This window comes from Pyxicephalus adspersus, chromosome 8 (genome assembly GCF_032062135.1).
Source record: "Pyxicephalus adspersus chromosome 8, UCB_Pads_2.0, whole genome shotgun sequence".
Classification (NCBI taxonomy): domain Eukaryota; kingdom Metazoa; phylum Chordata; class Amphibia; order Anura; family Pyxicephalidae; genus Pyxicephalus; species Pyxicephalus adspersus.
In genome coordinates, this window is record NC_092865.1 from 38,347,981 (window position 1) to 38,366,833 (window position 18,853).

At 35.5% G+C, this 18,853-nt stretch overlaps 1 protein-coding gene across 3 annotated transcripts; it reads left to right on the forward strand.

Annotated features, from left to right (window-relative positions):
- Nucleotides 1-991: 991 nt before the first annotated feature.
- Nucleotides 992-15,992, forward strand: LOC140336754 (coagulation factor XIII B chain-like). Of its 3 annotated transcripts, none has more exons than XM_072420096.1 (10): nucleotides 992-1,176; nucleotides 5,820-5,996; nucleotides 7,937-8,104; nucleotides 8,275-8,460; nucleotides 9,357-9,539; nucleotides 10,790-10,972; nucleotides 12,772-12,978; nucleotides 13,556-13,738; nucleotides 14,862-15,062; nucleotides 15,752-15,992. In XM_072420096.1, exons 1-10 carry the CDS (start codon nucleotides 1,089-1,091, stop codon nucleotides 15,949-15,951), a joined length of 1,776 nt encoding a protein of 591 aa, XP_072276197.1. In that variant the 5' UTR covers nucleotides 992-1,088; the 3' UTR covers nucleotides 15,952-15,992. The 3 variants fall into 3 exon arrangements, with proteins under 3 accessions (XP_072276197.1, XP_072276198.1, XP_072276196.1); XM_072420095.1 differs by lacking the exon at nucleotides 992-1,176 and adding an exon at nucleotides 1,478-1,603; XM_072420097.1 differs by lacking the exons at nucleotides 992-1,176; nucleotides 14,862-15,062 and adding an exon at nucleotides 1,459-1,603.
- The last annotated feature ends 2,861 nt before the right edge of the window (nucleotides 15,993-18,853 follow it).

Sequence of the window (18,853 nt, forward strand, 5' to 3'; positions counted from 1 at the left end):
ATATATATTTACCGTTCATAACTATATCATTTCCTCATGTATAAGACGCACTTTGTTTAGAAAAATTTGGGGTCTAAAATCAGGGTGTGTACTACAATGGTAGTTGATTTTTTTTACTTGTCCCGCTTTTTCGCGCTTGTTGTTTTTGTGTAAATGGAACCAATGGATAGAGTCCTCTGGGGACAATTTGACACCAACAGGAAGAGTGGAGAAACCTACTATAGGAGAAGTGTAAAAAGATCCTGGGATAATGTGAAGATTGAAATTCTTGTCAAGACATTTAGGTAGTGTGGCATTTCAAATACCATAGATGGAACTCAATGTATGGAGTTCAATAACTTTATGTAATACATTTTTGTTCCAAATTTCGGTTTCCAAAATCAAGGTGTGTCATATAAATGGGATAAAATCTTATACATGGGGAAATACGGTAGTTAAATAGCTGGTCAGGTTGAAAAAAACATAAGTCCATCAAGTTCAACCACTAGGGAAATAAACATATCCCATATAAAACCCCATGGACATAGTTGATCCAGAGGAAGGCTAAAACCCCCTGGTACAATTTGCTCCAACCGGGGAAAACATTCCTTCCTGATTCCATGAGGCAGACAGATGTTCCCTGGATCAACAGTCTCTGTTATCTTTACTTTAAAGTTTTACCAGCCAGTTATATTCTTTGCTTCTTAAGGCAATCTATAGTACTTGCCACTGAACATAGTACTATAGCCAGAATTGCTGGGGGTGTTGGTGCTTGTGGAAACAAATCCCAAGTGAAAAACAATTGGTAAAATAGGTTTTAATTTATGGATCACAGTAAACCTTGGCAATGATTTGGAATTCCCAGGGCTAATTTTAGAACATTATGTGGTGGATTTTAGTTGGTATTGGTAATGTTTGCACTGATAAATTTGACCCTTAGACTCTTCTAATGAATTTGTTTTACAGGTAGTTGTGAAATATAGCAGCCTGTTTGTAGTAGATCCAGTTAGTATGACAATATTTCCGAGCAGGAAACATCAAGCAGGGAAGGATATGAACTACTTTTCACAAAGCAGTTTCACTATTGACCTTCTTGTTTTGGCAGAAGCATGATCTCTCTGGGACATTATATCTTTCCTTTTCTTTTGTTTATAGTACCATGCTTAGGAACGTCTTCTGTCCCGGAAAATAAACAAGGTAAATCTATTATTTTGTTAATGACAAACTATGATCTACAACAAGTAGGTGCTAAAAACATAAAACAATCAGAGGCAGATATGATTACCTTCCTGTGGGCAGTAATAACTATTTACCTTCCTGTGGGCAGGAATACCTACTTACCTTCCATACTGATATAAACAGGTATAGAGAAGTACACCTCTCAGCTGTTTTATTTAAGTTTGGATCCCACCAAGGAGATCCTTGATCCTATGTACTGGTGCAGCTGTTATGAGGGATCTCCCACTTTCTGGTACAGCCTTTTTTGAGTTTAATTACCTTTCACTTCTTCTGGGAACTCCTTCTATAATTACTATATGCACAGCTCACGGTATAATAATGTGGTGGTCAGTGGGAAGAATGTTGCTTGCATTGCTGGCCAGTGGGAAGAATGTCACTCCAACAGGTAACCAAAAAGATCATTGATATTGCATTTGCCAATCTGTTCATTTACAGTCAGCAGGATTATAATTGTGTACCATAAACATAAAATTGTTGTCAGTAAAGCCAAATTAGGCAACTAAAATCCAATGTATATTAGCTTAAAACAACACTATATGGGATGTGGAACTATACATAGACCCAGAATCTCTGGGATTGTAAATTAGCTTAAAGTCAATATTTCCTAAAAACAATTGTGGGTGAACATTGTGGATCTCCTTATAAAAAATGCTACTAGTCTATTATGCTGAACCTTTGGTAAGTAAGTAAGTAAGCTTTAATGTAAGTAAGCAGCAATTTTGTCATGATGTAATCTGGCAATAGAGCTAGACTTCTCCACTGAAGCATTTTAGCTACTATACAAGACCTAATCCTAATGATCATAATATTTTAGCCATGTAAAAGAGATCAAATGTGTCAAAGACGTTGTATTACAATTTGTATGAAACATACAATTCTATATTTATGTCTTTATTAGATTTTGATATTTTGGTTCATTTTTGTAAAATACATTTAATGGAAATTATTTTTGTGGTGGTGGTTGTGGTGTATGTGTGTATGTGTGAGTTAGGGTTGTATGGATGTAGGCAGTAATATACATTATTCTGTGCAAAAGGATATGGCTTCTCCCAGTATATTTTTTATACTAAAATAAAGTATGCAATGCAGGGTATCTTGTCACATTCTTCTACACTGGCAAATAAAAGCCTAATATTATATTTTAACTTCACTATAATATTAACATAAAAAAATTGCCATGGATCACAAAACTGCATTTTCTCAGTATTCCCTCCATTTCATTTCATAAAAACAGGGGACAGTTTGCTCAGTATTACTCAAGATACTTGGAGATCCCTCCTTGTTACCATTGTGTCATTGGATTTACTGTATACATTGCATAATGTGTGAATTTTACTGAAGGGAGTTGCTAAATGGGAATTACTGTTTTCAACTGTGGTTTTATCTGCCACTTAGAGGCAGCAGAATACAACTAATAAATGCACTGAAATATATTAATAGGAATAAACATTCTTTTTAAAATATTGCAAACAATGTGACATTTGTTAAAGCTGATTAATAAATCAGCCTCTAATGAAGAAATATCACCACCATAAAAAAACAACGATTACCAAATATTCTAGCTTGCTAAAAAATGTCTGTTTTTATTTAAAAGCCTTTGGCATATTGAATATTTGAAGATCTACCTTTTGCAAATGTGCTCTATAAATATTTAATGCAGAATCCCATCCCATTGAAGGCTCCAGCAGTAGTCTGCCATCATGTGTCTATCCCATCTGCCCTGATACCTTTCTTCCATCACCTTTATATCTTGATGGAACCTCTCCCCTTGTTCCTCACTGAAATCGCCAAGGTTTTCTGGACATTTTTGCAAATGGTTATGGAGATAGTGTACCTTTATGCTCATAGTAGCACCCAAATTTTTTGTGCTTTATGGTTATCCAAGAAGTTATTGACAACCATGACATAGCTGTGCCAGGCAGAAGCTTCAGTATCAGTCATGTAACTTGTGAAATTTGAATAATTTATCAGTTTCCTAATCTGGGGTCCATCAAAGATTCCTGCTTTTAATTTTTCAGTACTCAATCCAGGGAAGAATCTACAAATGTATTTGAAGCAATCAGCGTCCTTGTTCAGAGCTCTAACAAATCACCTTATTAATCCCAATTTTATGTGTAGTGGAGGGAGAATGATTTTTTCTTTGTCAACCATTGGCTCGTTAATGATGTTCGCTGCACCTTTTTTCATGTTTTCCCTTGGAGGCCATGTCACTTTTTTCTAGTGATCCTACTTTGCTCTACTATCCCACAAGCAGATGAAACATGGGAACTTTGTGTATCCACTTTGCTGTCAAAGTAGGTTCACCATTTTTAAATCAACACATATGGACCATTGGTGTTCATGATAGCAAAGCTTTTGTTAGACCATTTTTATATTTTTATTTTTTTCTTTAAGTTTTGATGAGTGACCAATTGGAATTGATGTATTGAGCAGTTGCCAATATGCAGTAAAACAGATTCCAAACTTCGAGTGGAACAGTCTATGAAAAGCTGCCAGTCTTCTGCTCGGTATTCTGGTACCCCCATATGGGCTAGAAGTCCAAGGATGTAACAACAGTACACAAAGTCTCCATCTTCACTGAAATATGGTAGGAGTGTCACCTCTCTTGTCCTTTTAACTTCCAGTCTCAGTTTTTTTCTTTTAGCCTGGATGCTAAAAGTTCAGATGCTTGTTTTGACAGACTTAGGTCACGTATTAAATCATTTAGTTAAATCATTGAGAACTGCTGGTGTGACGAAACACTTCATATTTTCATTCCACTGCTAACTCCTGGATTACACTCCAAACCCTGTATATCCTCCATGTCCGATACAGGAATATCAGGGAGTACTGAACACTGGTATGAGAACATCAGCCCCATGCGGCACAGGTCTTGCTGATTCCAAATCAGGGTACTCCAACTTGATTTCTTGTAACAATTTAAAACTTTTACATTCACAGCACAAAAATAACAATTATTATGATGATTTTTGGGCTCTTCCCATACCATAGGTTCACCAAATTTCAAACTTTTCAGTTTTCCATTTTTCCACTGAAGTAGACACAAATTTTGCATACCATATTGGGAGCCCAATAGTTATCTTGGTCCCCCAGTTTAATACGGAAATATGCAAGATATGCTTGTTTCATAAATTCTGTAATGTTTCTTCTCTGTTTTTGCTGAGAATATTCACCACGAATGTAGTAAAATACATTAGGGTCACAAAAGAAAATGTATGAATAAAAAGAAAGCAAATTAAACTTTCATGAAAATAATGCTACATTTATTATATAAAATGCAAAACATCGGTGTAAATAAAGATTGATAATAATATGCTGTGCTAAGATTTGTTGTTAGTAAAATTGTCTATTCTGATTCTTGTACCACAAGAACTAGAGCCAATTCAATGATACTGATGCCATTTCTGGATTCAGCAGACCTGAAATACACTAAATATATTGAAAAATCCTTGGCAATTGAAACATTTTTTTTTTTTTGTTGAGCTGTGTAATAGTAAGTATCTTGTAGTAGCCCTTTGTAGCCAAGACCTATTTTAGCTTTTAAATGGAGTACATGTTAAAGGTCTAACCTTTATGCATTTAGGCTGATGCAGAGGTCATAGCCTACATTCTAAGTGGGAGAATAAAAGCTGGCATTCAGTGAATAAAAATACATTTTCAATTTTATGTTTAGTAAAAACACTGTGGTTTGGCATGAATGAAAGAAAACATTTAGCCAATGCTGTTTTTGGCTATTTAAATTAAAGATCTTAATCTTAAAGACTTACTCAGCGACTTGACATTTTTATCCTAGCATTCCTCTTCTGTACCTTGCCATCCATCTAGTAAGAACTCCACAGTTGCCAGTTTTTATCTTCTGAATGACCTTGAAGCCATGGCTGCAATAGTGAAAACTTTATTATTTCAATAATCATCCACTTTTTTTTACACCTTCATAGAGCAGAATATTGGAGTAAGGTTGCAAGAAGATTCATAAACATTAAGGGAAACTGGAAAACTAATAAGTTGGTTTAAACTGTGTATTTGTCATAGTTTTCTTAGAATTACAATGTTATCTGCTGAACTATTCTATAGAGAAATTTAACAGGGTTTGGGACCTTGGATTTCTCATTACCTTCCCCCAGACCTTGATTGGTTGGTGTTAACTCCCTAAACTTAATTATTGTTCTCTTAACAATAATAAGGACTCTCTCTCCTTTTTAGCTTTGGGCCTTGAGTTATAGGGATCAGCCTGATATGGTTGTATTTAGGGCACCCTCTCACAAACCCTGCCAGACCCCTTACCCTCCTCCCAATGTCCTTCTTCCCCCCTTTTCCCTTTTCTTCCCTTATTTATGCTTTAAATGTATCTTTTGTAATCACAAAACCACCTTTTGTACTGGAATCTTTTAAATACTATGTTGTATGTTATATATTACTCCCGTTTCATCATTCTCCTGAAATAATCTAGTTCCTAGACAAAAGAACCATTAAGATGCGTCCATTATCAACCAGAAGTAACCCCAGGGGTAACATACAGTTGAACCACACCTCCTTATGGAACTGTTGTCTACAAATGGTAATACATCAACTGAACATTTACTCTTTTGAATTATTTACAGGGATCTGTACAGTTTCAAACTTGGAGAATGGATATCATACACCAAATAAAACAACTTTTAAAGTTGGAGAGCATCTCCTATATCAATGCAATGAAGGCTATATGAGTGCACAAAGAAATACCATAGAAGAAGCAGAATGCCTTTTGTCTGGATGGTCAGCTGTTCTACAATGTTCTGGTACAGAAATATTTTGTATTTTGCTCTCTACCTATTCTCTCTTTCTCTACAATATATATATAACATTCATCTAAAAAACATTTTTTAATTTCAGTGAGTGATTGGTGTGTGTTTCAGTATAAGATGTAGTGATGGTTACTTTGTGTGTGAAGGGTTGACTGCTTAGCTAGCTTGCCTTAGTGATTACTACTTTTAGTCGGCCAATGCTTATACCGCGGTTGCATTATCTTTGTTGTGTCAGGCAGAGACGGGTAATTGTCACAAAATGGTGGTGAGGGTGTTTGAAAGGCAATGAGAGCTTTCTACTAAAAAGTATTTTTTGGTGGGGGAGGGGATATCTGTATTGGCTGGGGAAATGATTTCTACTAGTTGGGTTTGGAGGTGGAAAAATCTGTTCTGGGGCGATTGGGGAGGACGAATTGTTACTGTGGAAAAGGTAGATGTAGAGTGGGGCATTTATACTAGGAGACACTTTGGTTTTACTTTGTATATTGGCCTGTGTCTTACTGCAGATTTCTGTACTCTGCATTTATATACTCCTGAGCCCTGTGCTCTGTTTATTATGCATGTCTGAACCTATATGCACTTATTGCTAACTTACACTTGCAAAGGCCTGTGTTTTTTTTTAAATGTATTTTTATAGACGTTAATTAAGAGTTAATTTTTAAAGATTTATCTACAGGAAAAAAAACAATTTAAAACACATAGTCTGTATGTATTTTTACCCTTTTTACAGAAAAGTAATTTGTTCCTTTAAACTGGTTATGATGGGTCATTTGCTCTTAAATGATCTTTTTTATATGGTTGTTGGTTATCAGTAGATGGCACTGTTTCCTCAACAAAAAAGCGTGTAAGGAATTTTTTGGAGTTTGTTACACACTTTACAAGGGGACACAGCACCATCTACTGGCAACCACTGGCACCTCTTAATTGAAGAGGCCTGATTTATTAAAGCTCTCCAAGGCTGGAGAGAATACACTTTCACCAGTGAAGCTAGGTGATCAAGCAAACCTGGAAAGGATTTCTTCAATTTCATTTGCTATTTGCTAGCAAATGCTTTGAATCCAGGACCAGATCCATCCCAGGTTTGTTGGATCACCCAGCTTCACTGGTAAATGGTATTCTCTCCAGCCTTGGAGAACTTTATTCAATCCGGGCCTAGGACTCAGTGACCAGTTTTTACAGTACACAGCACTTTTTCCTGCAAGCCGTGGTGGTGCTATATTGTGAGAGCCCTAAAGTACCCCTTTACAAACCAGGCTTAGGTCAGGCTTAAGATATAGAAGCCGCACTGAATTTAGGAAAGCTCTTATAATATTTTCTTTGGCTTGCATGTGTCACCCAACACAGCTGAGGGGAAGCTTTAGAAGACCTTTAATTTACTAGGCACTGGTTTTTAAAGCCTGGTAAGTATTTTTTTGAAAAATGGGCGTTTTGCTTGGGGAGGGTTTTTAATAATGTTGCTAGGTGTGCCACTGCCTATCCACGATGATAATTCTGTAAGCAGACTGGGGAGGGGGAGTGAACAGACAGTTGCTTTTTAATTATTGTTCTGTCTACAAATCCTTTAATAAATTAAAAACAGATACAATATATGTAGTTCAGTTGCAATGCTTATTGTGTTATGCTAACCACAAAATCAGTTTAATTGAAAATACTAACACATTAAGGCATTTTAACCTACATATGTCTTAACAGTCTGCTTGCAATATGCTGTCTGAAGGCATTTAGGTCCAAAACAGGTTTGCAGGATTCAAGTGAATTCTCAGTGCACTTGCTATTAACTGATTACACTATTACTTACTGCACTTGGTTCATATTGTGATATATATGTATTTTAAAATATTATTTTATATCACTTTTTGAGTTTTTAAAGATATCGTGTAGGAGGGTTCAGTGCTGTAACTGTTGACTTTATATTTTTGCCATTCTTTTATTAGAAATTAAATGCTTTGTACCGCTATCCAGTGGTTTTGATAGACATCATCCAGTCTATTCCAATGGCCAACTAGCAAAATTTTCTTGTAATGAAGGGATGATACTAAAAGGATCAGCAATCAGCCAGTGTTACTACTATGGATGGGACCCCCAGTTACCAGTGTGCGAGGGTAAATATAATTTTATGTTCTTGTTTACTCTAGTTAAATATTGTGTGTGTAATTTTTTGTGTACATGTATACACATTACAATGAATTTCTCAAAAAATAGTTATCACTCCATTTCTAACAATGTTGCTTTTTGATTTACAAAACTTCTAACCACCTTTTTCTTTTTTTAGCTACTGGTATAAAATCTAGGTGTCTGCCACCACCACAGCCAGACAATACCGAAAATATTGAACAAAAACAAGACTACTTTAATGGTGACAAAATTCAGATAAAATGCAAAACAGGTTTCAAAATGTATGGCTCTTCATCTGTACTTTGTCAAAATGGCAAATGGACAGCACCCCCTCAGTGTGTCAGTAAGTACTTTCCAGTAATAATTTTATTCCCATATGTTTCAGTCCTACAAATGTTGGATTTGCACAAAACCCTATATGGTATCATGGTTACATACCAAAACTGAATCTATATGTTTGATGTAACTGAATTTGTGCATGATTGTCCATGTTCACGGGATTGGAACCTCAGAATAATCCTGCTTAGATGCACTTAAAAATGGAACAAAGAAACTTGGACTGGAAGGTGGAGTACTGTCTACATCACCCAAATTTTGGGGTTCATTTAGTGAAATGATGGTATTGACTAATCTAAAGCTATTGTAGTTTTCAACGTGCAAGAAAAAATACCAAAAAGCGGATGATTGAAGTTAATTTAGATTTCTTTCATTTAATAAAGTAATTAAAAATTTAAGAAACACATTGTTTTTATCAACTTTGTCCTATTACCTTAGCCAAATGCAGAAACTTAATTGATATAAGTCATAAGTAAGAACAATGACCTGCTAAGCAGTGTAGGCCAGATATGTATGAATGCAATGGGAACTGCATTATAACAAGTCAGCAATGGCAGTTCCTATATTTATATCCTGACAGATCCAATTTACCAAGTGTCGTTTTAAAATATTACAAACAAAGCAATTGTGGTCCACATGCTCCAGCTTTTACTATATCTGATGTATGTAGTGTATCCTTCAAGAGTCCCTGAGGCTTAAAGTGCCCTTTCAATGAAGAAACAAACATACATAAACTGAAGCCCCTCACAAGCCCCTCATAGCTTTATAGATTCCTCTGATTCAAAACTTTCATATATAGGCTGTGTTTTTTTTGTAACCCGTAATATGTTATTGTCATGAGTCTCTGCATATACAGAACACCCAGGTTAAATGATCTATAAATATATAAAATTTTCCATCCAGGGACATTGAAGTGTAATAAACCTCCCTCCATACCATTTGGAATACTGGATGCAGCAACTACAAAAGATGAATACTACAGTGGAAATGTTGTGGCGTACAAGTGCAACAAAGATTTTGAAATGTATGGGTGGCCTCTAAGCATCTGCATCAATGGGAAGTGGTCATTGCCTCCAGCATGTAGCAGTAAGTAACATAAGTAAATATTTATTCTATTTCTCAAACCAAATGTTTTTGCTGTCTGTTTATAAAAATATTACTTTGGACATTCTACCGGAGGTCAAATGATGAAATATTTCTAGCTCACCATCAAGAAAATTATGGTAACCTCTTTCGGGACTATGACAACACTAGCTTGACTTAAAAGATTTATTTGTCAGCCATAACAAGATGGGGGATTTGGGGACATTTTAGCATTAGAATTATATATATTTACATAAATATTGGGACAGAGTAAACTTTTTTCTAATTTTGGTTCTGCGCATTACCACAAGTAATTTTAAATGAAACAACTCAGATGCAGCTGAACTGTAGACTATCAGCTTTGATTCAGTGGATTGAACAATATATATATATATATATATATATATATATATATATATTTATATAATATTTTTTGTTGTTATTTAACAGAATATACTGAGCACTGACATTATTAAGGTTTTCCTGGTTTGGTTATGCAGATATTTGCATTTCCATGGTAAAAAAAACAGAAACTATATGAGCCTTCTGCCTAGATGTGAAAAGCTTTTGGCATTCTCTTGCTCTCACTGTTCTAGTGAAGTTCCTGTAATACATTTAAAATAGAATAGGAATATAAATGAAAGGATCATAAGAAGCTTTAAGAAGCATAAGAAGATAAGTATGAGAACACCGTGCATGTAAGCCAGGCCATGGTGTGCCACAGAAGTTAATGGCCAGAAGTAATCTCACAGAAAATATGGAACTAAAAACAACACACAACAGCAGAAAAGTTCACCTAAACCCATGATGATGACGACATTCCTTTTCTGTAATATGGTAGCTGGCAGCAGGATCTGCTCACGGGCACTCCGGTATCTATTTCTATCATCTCCTAAGTCTCTCAGCAAACTGGAGTTTGGGAGCTGAAAGGCCTGATGCTTTTCCCCTAACCAATGGGGTCTCCCTCCCTAACTTTAATTCCAAAAACTGTCTAGAATAGGCCAGGGCCGTAGCCTAAAAAGCCAGTGGCTAAAAGCCTTCCCCCAAGATTCTTGCTTATATCAGTAGGCTTAGACTTGTAATAAGACAAATATTCAGATATACAGAAGAATCTAAAATGTTGCTTACCTCTTCTTTACCATGTTATTTGCTTATCCTTATAATTCTAATGTCTTTCCTCTAAATATATAAAAACAGTTTATTGATGGTGGGTTTCTATTTCTTTTTACTTTTTTCTTTTTAAAATATTTAAGAACAAGGACAGAATTGCTCATCTCCGCCATCCATCACAAATGGAGAAGTAAAAGAAATAGTGAAGAAACAATACATATCTGGGTCGATAGTGGAATATCAATGTCTAAAATATTATAAAGCTCTGGGAAGTTTGGAAATCACTTGCAGAAATGGACTCTGGACAGAACCACCACTTTGCCTTGGTGAGTATAGAAGAATGTTTGTTAACATTTGAGGCTGACCTTTAAGCAGATATAACAGACACAAATGAATGCAGCCTTCAGTAACAAATCAATGAACCTGTCTAGGAACTTTAATGTAACCTTGCATCAACCTTTTGCAGTCCCCTGTAGAGCAAAATTCAGAGAGGGAGGGGGAGAAGTAGCACAATAAGCCAACAAGTTCTGCAGTGCTCATCTATTACCAAAGGGCATTATATATGTGGAGAGAGATTAGATCATCAAGACTGGGAGAGGGACAAGACTTTTAAGTGTTGTTTAAGTAAAACATAACAAAAAAAACAGGTCCAGTGCCCTGCCTGGCAGTTTTGTGTGGTACAGGTATGTGAATACAGAATTTGGACTGTATAAACAGAAATACAAATTCTTTGTCATCAAAAACATTTTATACATTTTTGTTTGGCTGGAGTTCAGCTTTAATGTTATTGTGAAAAGTAGTAATGGAGTTGGTATATTCAGCAATTTTTTAGGGAAAAAATGTGTTATTTCACATTTTTAAGCCCAACACTATCATAATGAACAGTAACAAAAGTAAATGTATAAATCATATTAAACATGTATATAAAAGGAATAGGACATTGACAGTCTCATTGAGGACAACGAACTGAACAACACTGGATTTCATTGGGCCCTTAAATGGAAAAACAGCTACTGTGAGAAGCTAACAATATACACAGACAACAGGGTGGCCTGATTTTTCTCAGGTTGACTTTTCTTACGTTGCTTAAAAGGTTCAGATTACAGGTAATACTGGAGTTCAGCTTTAACAAATACAGTAAAACATATATACACCTACTGTTAAGAATCAAGGATGAGAGCCATGTTCACATACATTTACAATTTTTAACACCCCTAAATGTAGGAAATTTGTTCTAAACAATGGTAAAAATAAAAGGCATGTGGCTTTGCATATGACATCAGTAAAAAAAAACCTAATAATGCATTCTTGTTTAACCCCTACGAGTCATAATCTCCCCTAATTCCTTTATCCCCTTATCTGTTTTTTCTGCTTCCTATTTGTATTATTTTCTTATAATAATATATAAAATATAAATAACATAAAAATTATTTTCATTTGTTTTTTTTTATTTTTTGTTTATAACATTTTCAAGCTTTGTATCAGAAGCATGCTGTAATTGTAGTGTTGTTTCAAGAAGAATAAATCACAAAATAAAATCTATACTGTTTATTTACAGTATATTACTTTTTATAGAAAAAAATATCATTATCATGTTTTGAAGATGATTTTAAGTAGATTACAAAAAAAAATAATATTTGCCAGCTAATAATGCCAAAAGAAACCATAGGTCGTCCATCCCCTTAAAAAGATAACGAAGAAGCAATGTTTGTAAAAATTTGTAATATTAATGATAATATTACATAACGACACTGTTTCCAGAGAATAAATAAACCCCAGGAATGAAAATGGGGCAAGGTGAAAGTATAGTTAAAAATACAAGCACAGCAGGAATTTGCTGACTACAAATTATTACAACTATTTATTTATATATAACTAGCTATTCAAATAAAATACATTTGAGGAGATTTTAAATGTGTATCTCCTCCCCAGAAATAAATGGTAACTAAAATGATAAGGGTAACACAACTATCCAAAGTCTACTGAACAGTGGAAACATCTTTTAAAATCAGACTGTTGTAAAAAGTATGCACTTGTTTTGATTTTTGTTAAATGTAATATGTAAATGTCTTGTATAATCTGAATATCAGATCACTTTAATATGTTATTTATGATTTCATTACAGAACCGTGCACAGTGGGGCAAAGAGATTTGTTCAACAATAATATTGAGTTAAAGAATTCAATATCTGAAAAACTTTATTTTGAACATGATAAAATAATTGAGTTTTTGTGCTCACCTGGATATGAACTAGAGACATCTCGCTCAACTTTAACAACTAAATGTGAAAGAGGAAAATTAATGTACCCCAAATGTGTAAAGAAACATTCTGGTAAGTCTTAGCATAAATTACCTGTTTTATACAAGACAAACCTCCTAATACTAGTACCAATAGGTTTATTAATATCTGTGTACATATTAATGTAATATAGGACTGCAAATCACAGGCCCAATCTTGGATTTGTAGACATCTTTTCTACAACCCTCATTTGGAATATAACTTCCAGGTTTCAATAACAATAGCATTTTTAAAATGTATGTAGCAAACTGGCCAACAAAATATTGGTGGTCCGCGGCTCTGGCTGGTGCACCCCCCAGCGGGGTCAGGAGAAGGATCTTCACTTTCATTTTTATCTTCATTTCTACAGAAATTATTTCTTTTTTTGTTATAAAGCAGTCAGTCTGATATTCAGTACAAATTCAAGGTGGTGGGGTGGGGATAATTCAAGGTAAATGTATTTTTTTCAAGGGAAATGTTTGCTAAATGTCATATTTAACCCTTTAAATTGGCAACACAGAGTTTTAATTGGATTCATTGGTATTAATTATTATTCAATTTAATCATTTTACATGTAGGAAAAAATTAAAAAAATGTTGATGATGATGATGAGATATATTTCTGCTTTCAGATGGTTGTGCTATATCAGAAGAAGTCATGCTAAAAAATGGTATTACTCGAAACAATCCACTTTTAAATATTGCTGATGGGGATACTGTAGAATTTCAATGTGTTGGAAATCTAGTTCCTGAAAAAACACTTACAGCAAAGTGTAATGAAGGAAAAATAGTATATCCCCACTGCATCAAGCAGAGTAAGTATATAGTGAAAATGTATGAGTTAGGGTAAACATTTTCTTGTTACAGCAATCCTGCAAGGGTTCTAAAGATGACTCTGTGCTGGGGTGTAGTCATAAAAAAGAAGAGGGGACACAGTACTATTCATTATGTAAATATGGGTTGTGTTCAAGAAGACAAACTGCTCACCGCCCTGACTCTGCAATTCCATATGAGAGACATGATCCCTGGCTCTGGCCAATACAACCCCTCAGCGGGGCCTTCTCCTGACCCCACTGGTGGGTGGAACAGCTAGAGCCATGGACCACCAAAGAATTCTATGCAACCGTTCCCACCCCTGGCCGCCCCACTACACCCCTGACTCTGTGGTACAAGGCACCAGAGTTAGATTAAGTGAAGATACAGAACTAGTGTGACACCCTCCCTCTCTTTCTCCAAAATAGATATCTATGAGAACAGACTGGTAACGAGGGGTGTACCTATTACTCAACTATGTCAGCCCAGGACACTGAGAGAGCAATAAGTAGCACTTTTATTGACAGACAAGGGTATTTAAATGCATTTCAAAATATTTTAGTATGAATGAAAGGATTCAGGGTTAACTATAGGGAGTTCCAAAGATGTAAGACTTTATTTATGATGTGAACAGTTTATGAGTCTTATAGTAGTCCTAATGCAGGTGAATAGTTGGATTCCTTTTGAGACTTCCGCAAACTTGGTATGGTAATGTTTTCATATTTAGCACCTTTGTGAACAAATGCACTGCATGTTGATGCATTGTTGAAACCCAGAGCGTCTGTTCCCAGGCATGGGTATTAATATCACCTTCCTTTTAATAATAACATCTGGTATATTGTTTATACTATGGCTGCTTTTGGACAGAAATTGTAGTGTCTAGCGTGTATGCTGCTAATAAAATTCTGCTACTGTGAACTAAACCTTACTGGGGCTGAAGATGTTGGCAGGCGAGTTCATAATATTCTTAGCAAGGGTGCAAGATGTGTATATATAAAATTAGATGTGTTTCTTTGTAGAGATACATTTTACACTCACAAAATGTTTATTTATTCATATATGGCCATATACAACCATATGAAATTGTTACAATTTGTAAGTGCTACATTTATTTTCATTAATCAGGCTCAGACTCATGCCAAGTTTCTCAAGATAAAATCATTCAAAATAATCTATTGTTACCAAGGAGTGCTTCTGAACGTAAAGTCTTTAGAAATGGTGAGACAATGCTGATTAGGTGTAAGCCTGGATATTTCGCTTTATCTCCACCTATGATACTGAAATGTCTGGATAGAAAAATGACTTATCCCAAATGCACACAGGGACGTAAGTATACCACTTACTATACAAGATATGTTAATCACTTCATTATGCGTTCTGGTAATAATAACAGTAGAATAAAAAAGAAGAACTTTATAGGAGTTTGGAATCTGAAAACATTTGCAGCTTGGATACAGAGTTATTTAGATTAAGATCAAGCACCTAGTGTGATGTCCTTCAACTAGCAGGAACAATGCACATACATATAGTTGTCAAAACTTATTTTTACAGCAGGTAAGGCTTATTAGCATCAAAATCTTGTTCATAAATATGCCAATGCTTGTAATTATTGTAAAAAGGTTTTTGTCTTAAGTCAATTTAAACTACTTCAATAAATGTAATAATTTCATTCATATACTAATTGATATTGTATTGCAATGGGCTGGGGGGACAGTTTGCAAGAACACAGCATAAGTAAATGTAATATTTATAACATGAAATTCAGAGCTTTCCTGTGTTTAGTTTCTGTGATATCTGAAAGAGTGTAATTATCCCCCCCTAGTTCTTATCTTGTGATACAAAATAATTTTTTCAGCAAAACATAAATCTATGTACATGCTTTTCATGGAAGGGAATGATCCACTAATATATATATGTATATATTCCCTCTATTTATATAATACAAATAGCAATATATCATGACTGGTAATGTATGCAAAAGAATTATGACTCTCCAAAATATTCTTCTTTTGTAGAACCTTGTCGAATATCTCAAGAAAAATTGGATGAAAACTTTCTGGAGCTTGATGCAACTGAAGACAATAAAGTTTATTTTGAAGATGGAGAAAACATTAACTTTGTCTGCAAACAAGGATATTTATCAGAATTCGATCTCACTGGATTATGTATTAGGCAGGATATTGTGTATCCCATATGTCATAAAACAGATGAGTAGCATCCTTATGAAACAATTAAAAAATCAGTTTTGTTAAAGAACTAGTCGAAGATGTACTGTTTATGCCTAATCCGTTCCTTATATCCGCTCCTTTTAACATATGCCTGCTACAAGTTTAAAGGGTAAATAACACACAGTAAGTCGAAATTCAGACTAGCGCTTGTTGCCAGCCGCTCCCGCTGAACACAGTGACAGTAGCTCTGCACAGCAAAGATAAATAATAATTAAAAAAGAATAACAAATACATTTTTCCTATTCTGGTAATGGGAACTGTGTACACATGTACTTATTTCCAGGGTAAGGTGGATATCTGGGTCTCCTTAATAAAGGGGCTTTTAGATTCCAATAGACTTCCTATCTGTAGACCCCCACAATACTGGGGTCACGTTTTGGGAATGAGGGGTCTGGTTTTGTCAAAGAGAAGGAGGCACAGATTTTTTGGCCCCTTCCTTCCTTGGCAAGCCAGATTCAAAAACACCTTATATTATGAATAGAAGGTGGAATACACTTGCTCACTGTCCCCATTTCCTATCCTATTAGGGAAGGCCACAGGCCTATTAAAGGATCTGGTTTTAATAGGCGGCGGGGAAGGGCAGTTTTCATTAGGAAGAAAGACAAGGACAGTTTTATATATATAGTTAAAAACATTTGAGAGCAAATGACTTTGAAGAAATCCATTCCAGGTTTGCTGTATCACCCAGCTTCACTAATGAAAGTGTATCCTCTCCAGCCTTGGAGAGCTTTAATAAATCAGGTCCAATGTATCTGCACTTCTGTTCCAGGTCAATGGCTTTTAGTTGTTTTAATTCTGAAAATTTGCTTTTAGTAAAATATCTTGTATCTTTTTTAAAATGACAGACTCAATAATAAAAATATTTGAGAAGAAGAATGTAAAATACGCACCAACAAACACCATTCTGTATAATGAGTATAATAGACTGAGAACACACTGTAGCCATACTACAAAAGTACAGATATTTACATCAAATATTAGCTGAAATGTCACCAAATGAAATCCACAAGTATTAGTATTTTACAATATAAAAAGGAAAAAAAAGGTAGAGACAATGAAAAGAAGGGTAAAAAAATTGTGCATTATTTCTTCAAATTCCCTATTTTTTTAACAACCTACAGCTCTTTCCAACACTAGTGATCTGCATTATCAGTGAATAAATCTTGCTGGCTGCTTTTAATAAAAAATAGTGAAATTGTAACATTTAATAGGCATAAAGCAGTGGTGAAAAAATGCAATTAATGGGCCAACTAAAACAGACTTAGGCTATGTAGACATGGCAGATAATTATTGTCCTGGGCAAAAATCTGTGTGTACAGCAGTTCCAACATTGTTTAGTTAGTTTAATTTAGTGATCCACCATGACAGTCACTAAATGACCAAGTAGGAAGGACCACTGTTATTTCCCATGGAGGAGGATAATGCAGGGTAAGCCCTGATTGTCCCCTCTCCATAGAGGGGACCTTCCTTTTCCATAGATCTGAATAGTGTTGTGTGTACAGTGCTTGCTTTTTTCCACTGTCCTGGGAAACAATTACGATAAATCATTTCTAGTAATAGAAACAGAATTTGTACGAAAATTTAGAAAATTCCCATACAAAAAAAAAAAATTCCCAAAAAATACAACTAACAACTCGTCTCAAATACTCACATCTACAATTATGTTTTTGTGTTGTGAAAAACACCTATTAAAAACACAATACAATATAATGCACAGACAAAAAAAATAAACAGATAAGCTACTAAAAAAACTGCATAAAACACATGAGACACTTGTCTCTCTTCCATTATCAGTAATAGTTTGATTACGTTTTTGACCACATTCATGTTAGCCTGGGGTGTTTTGTATAGTTCTGGTATGACACTTATCGAGTTATTGTGTATTTTTCAAAGAAAATCATTTAATGGAAAAGTTAGCTAAGAAGATCCTTGGAATTAAAGCCAAGGCTACGACCAGAAAACAATCCTTATTATATGGGATAAAAATGTTGGCAATCATGTTCCAAGTGTCTTATAGCCCAGCTGAAGGCATTCCTTATGACTCCCCTCCCCATGTGTGTTATATTTTTTTTTTTTATTTTTATACTAGCCTTTTCATGTGATGTGTTTTCTCTGCATCTACAAATGTAACATTGTTCTGTCATTAAGAGCAGTGGTTACCAACCTTACCTTCAGCAGGGTCTGGTAACATGGAATAAAATTCTGCCATGGCCCAGGGGGAGGGGGGCTGGCCTTTTATTTTATTCTATGTTGTGACACACTGCTCTGCTATTCTCGTCAGATCTGTCACGTGTTAGCACACTAGCTGAGAATAGCAGAGCAGTATAAGCAGAGGTGTAGTGGGATGGGCACGGGTAGGAAAACCGTGTCTTTACTTTTTTAGGGAACTCCCGTTTTGCAAAGAATTCTTTGGTGGTCCGTCGCAGGTCAGGGCCGGGTTTTGGTATCATGACGCCACTCTGGGGGAAGTTTCTTCCCCTTTGAGTGACACATAGGCAGGGGTGTAGTGGGGCAGGCACGTTTACATAACAATGATGTGCATGTGGGCTCACCATGGATAGAACCGTGCCCCCTCTCCTTTTTGTACGACTACACCCCTGAGTGTTAGCCTGCTGCTGCCTGAGCTCCAGCCTCTGCCTGGGCTCCTGACTCCTGTTATCTGATCTCGGACTAAGAGGACTGGGTTGTTTTCAGCACCAAACCCAGAAAACGGATCTTAGGCATGTGCTAGCATCTAGCCTTGCCATTAACAAAGTGATTTTCCAGATATGGCTGAACTCTTGGTGGCCCTGCCAAGCAATGATTTGACATTTCCATTTTTTTTTGCCGTTTGTGTCCTCTATACTTTCCAAATGACAAGCGAGGCAGCTCACAGCTATGGATCAGTAG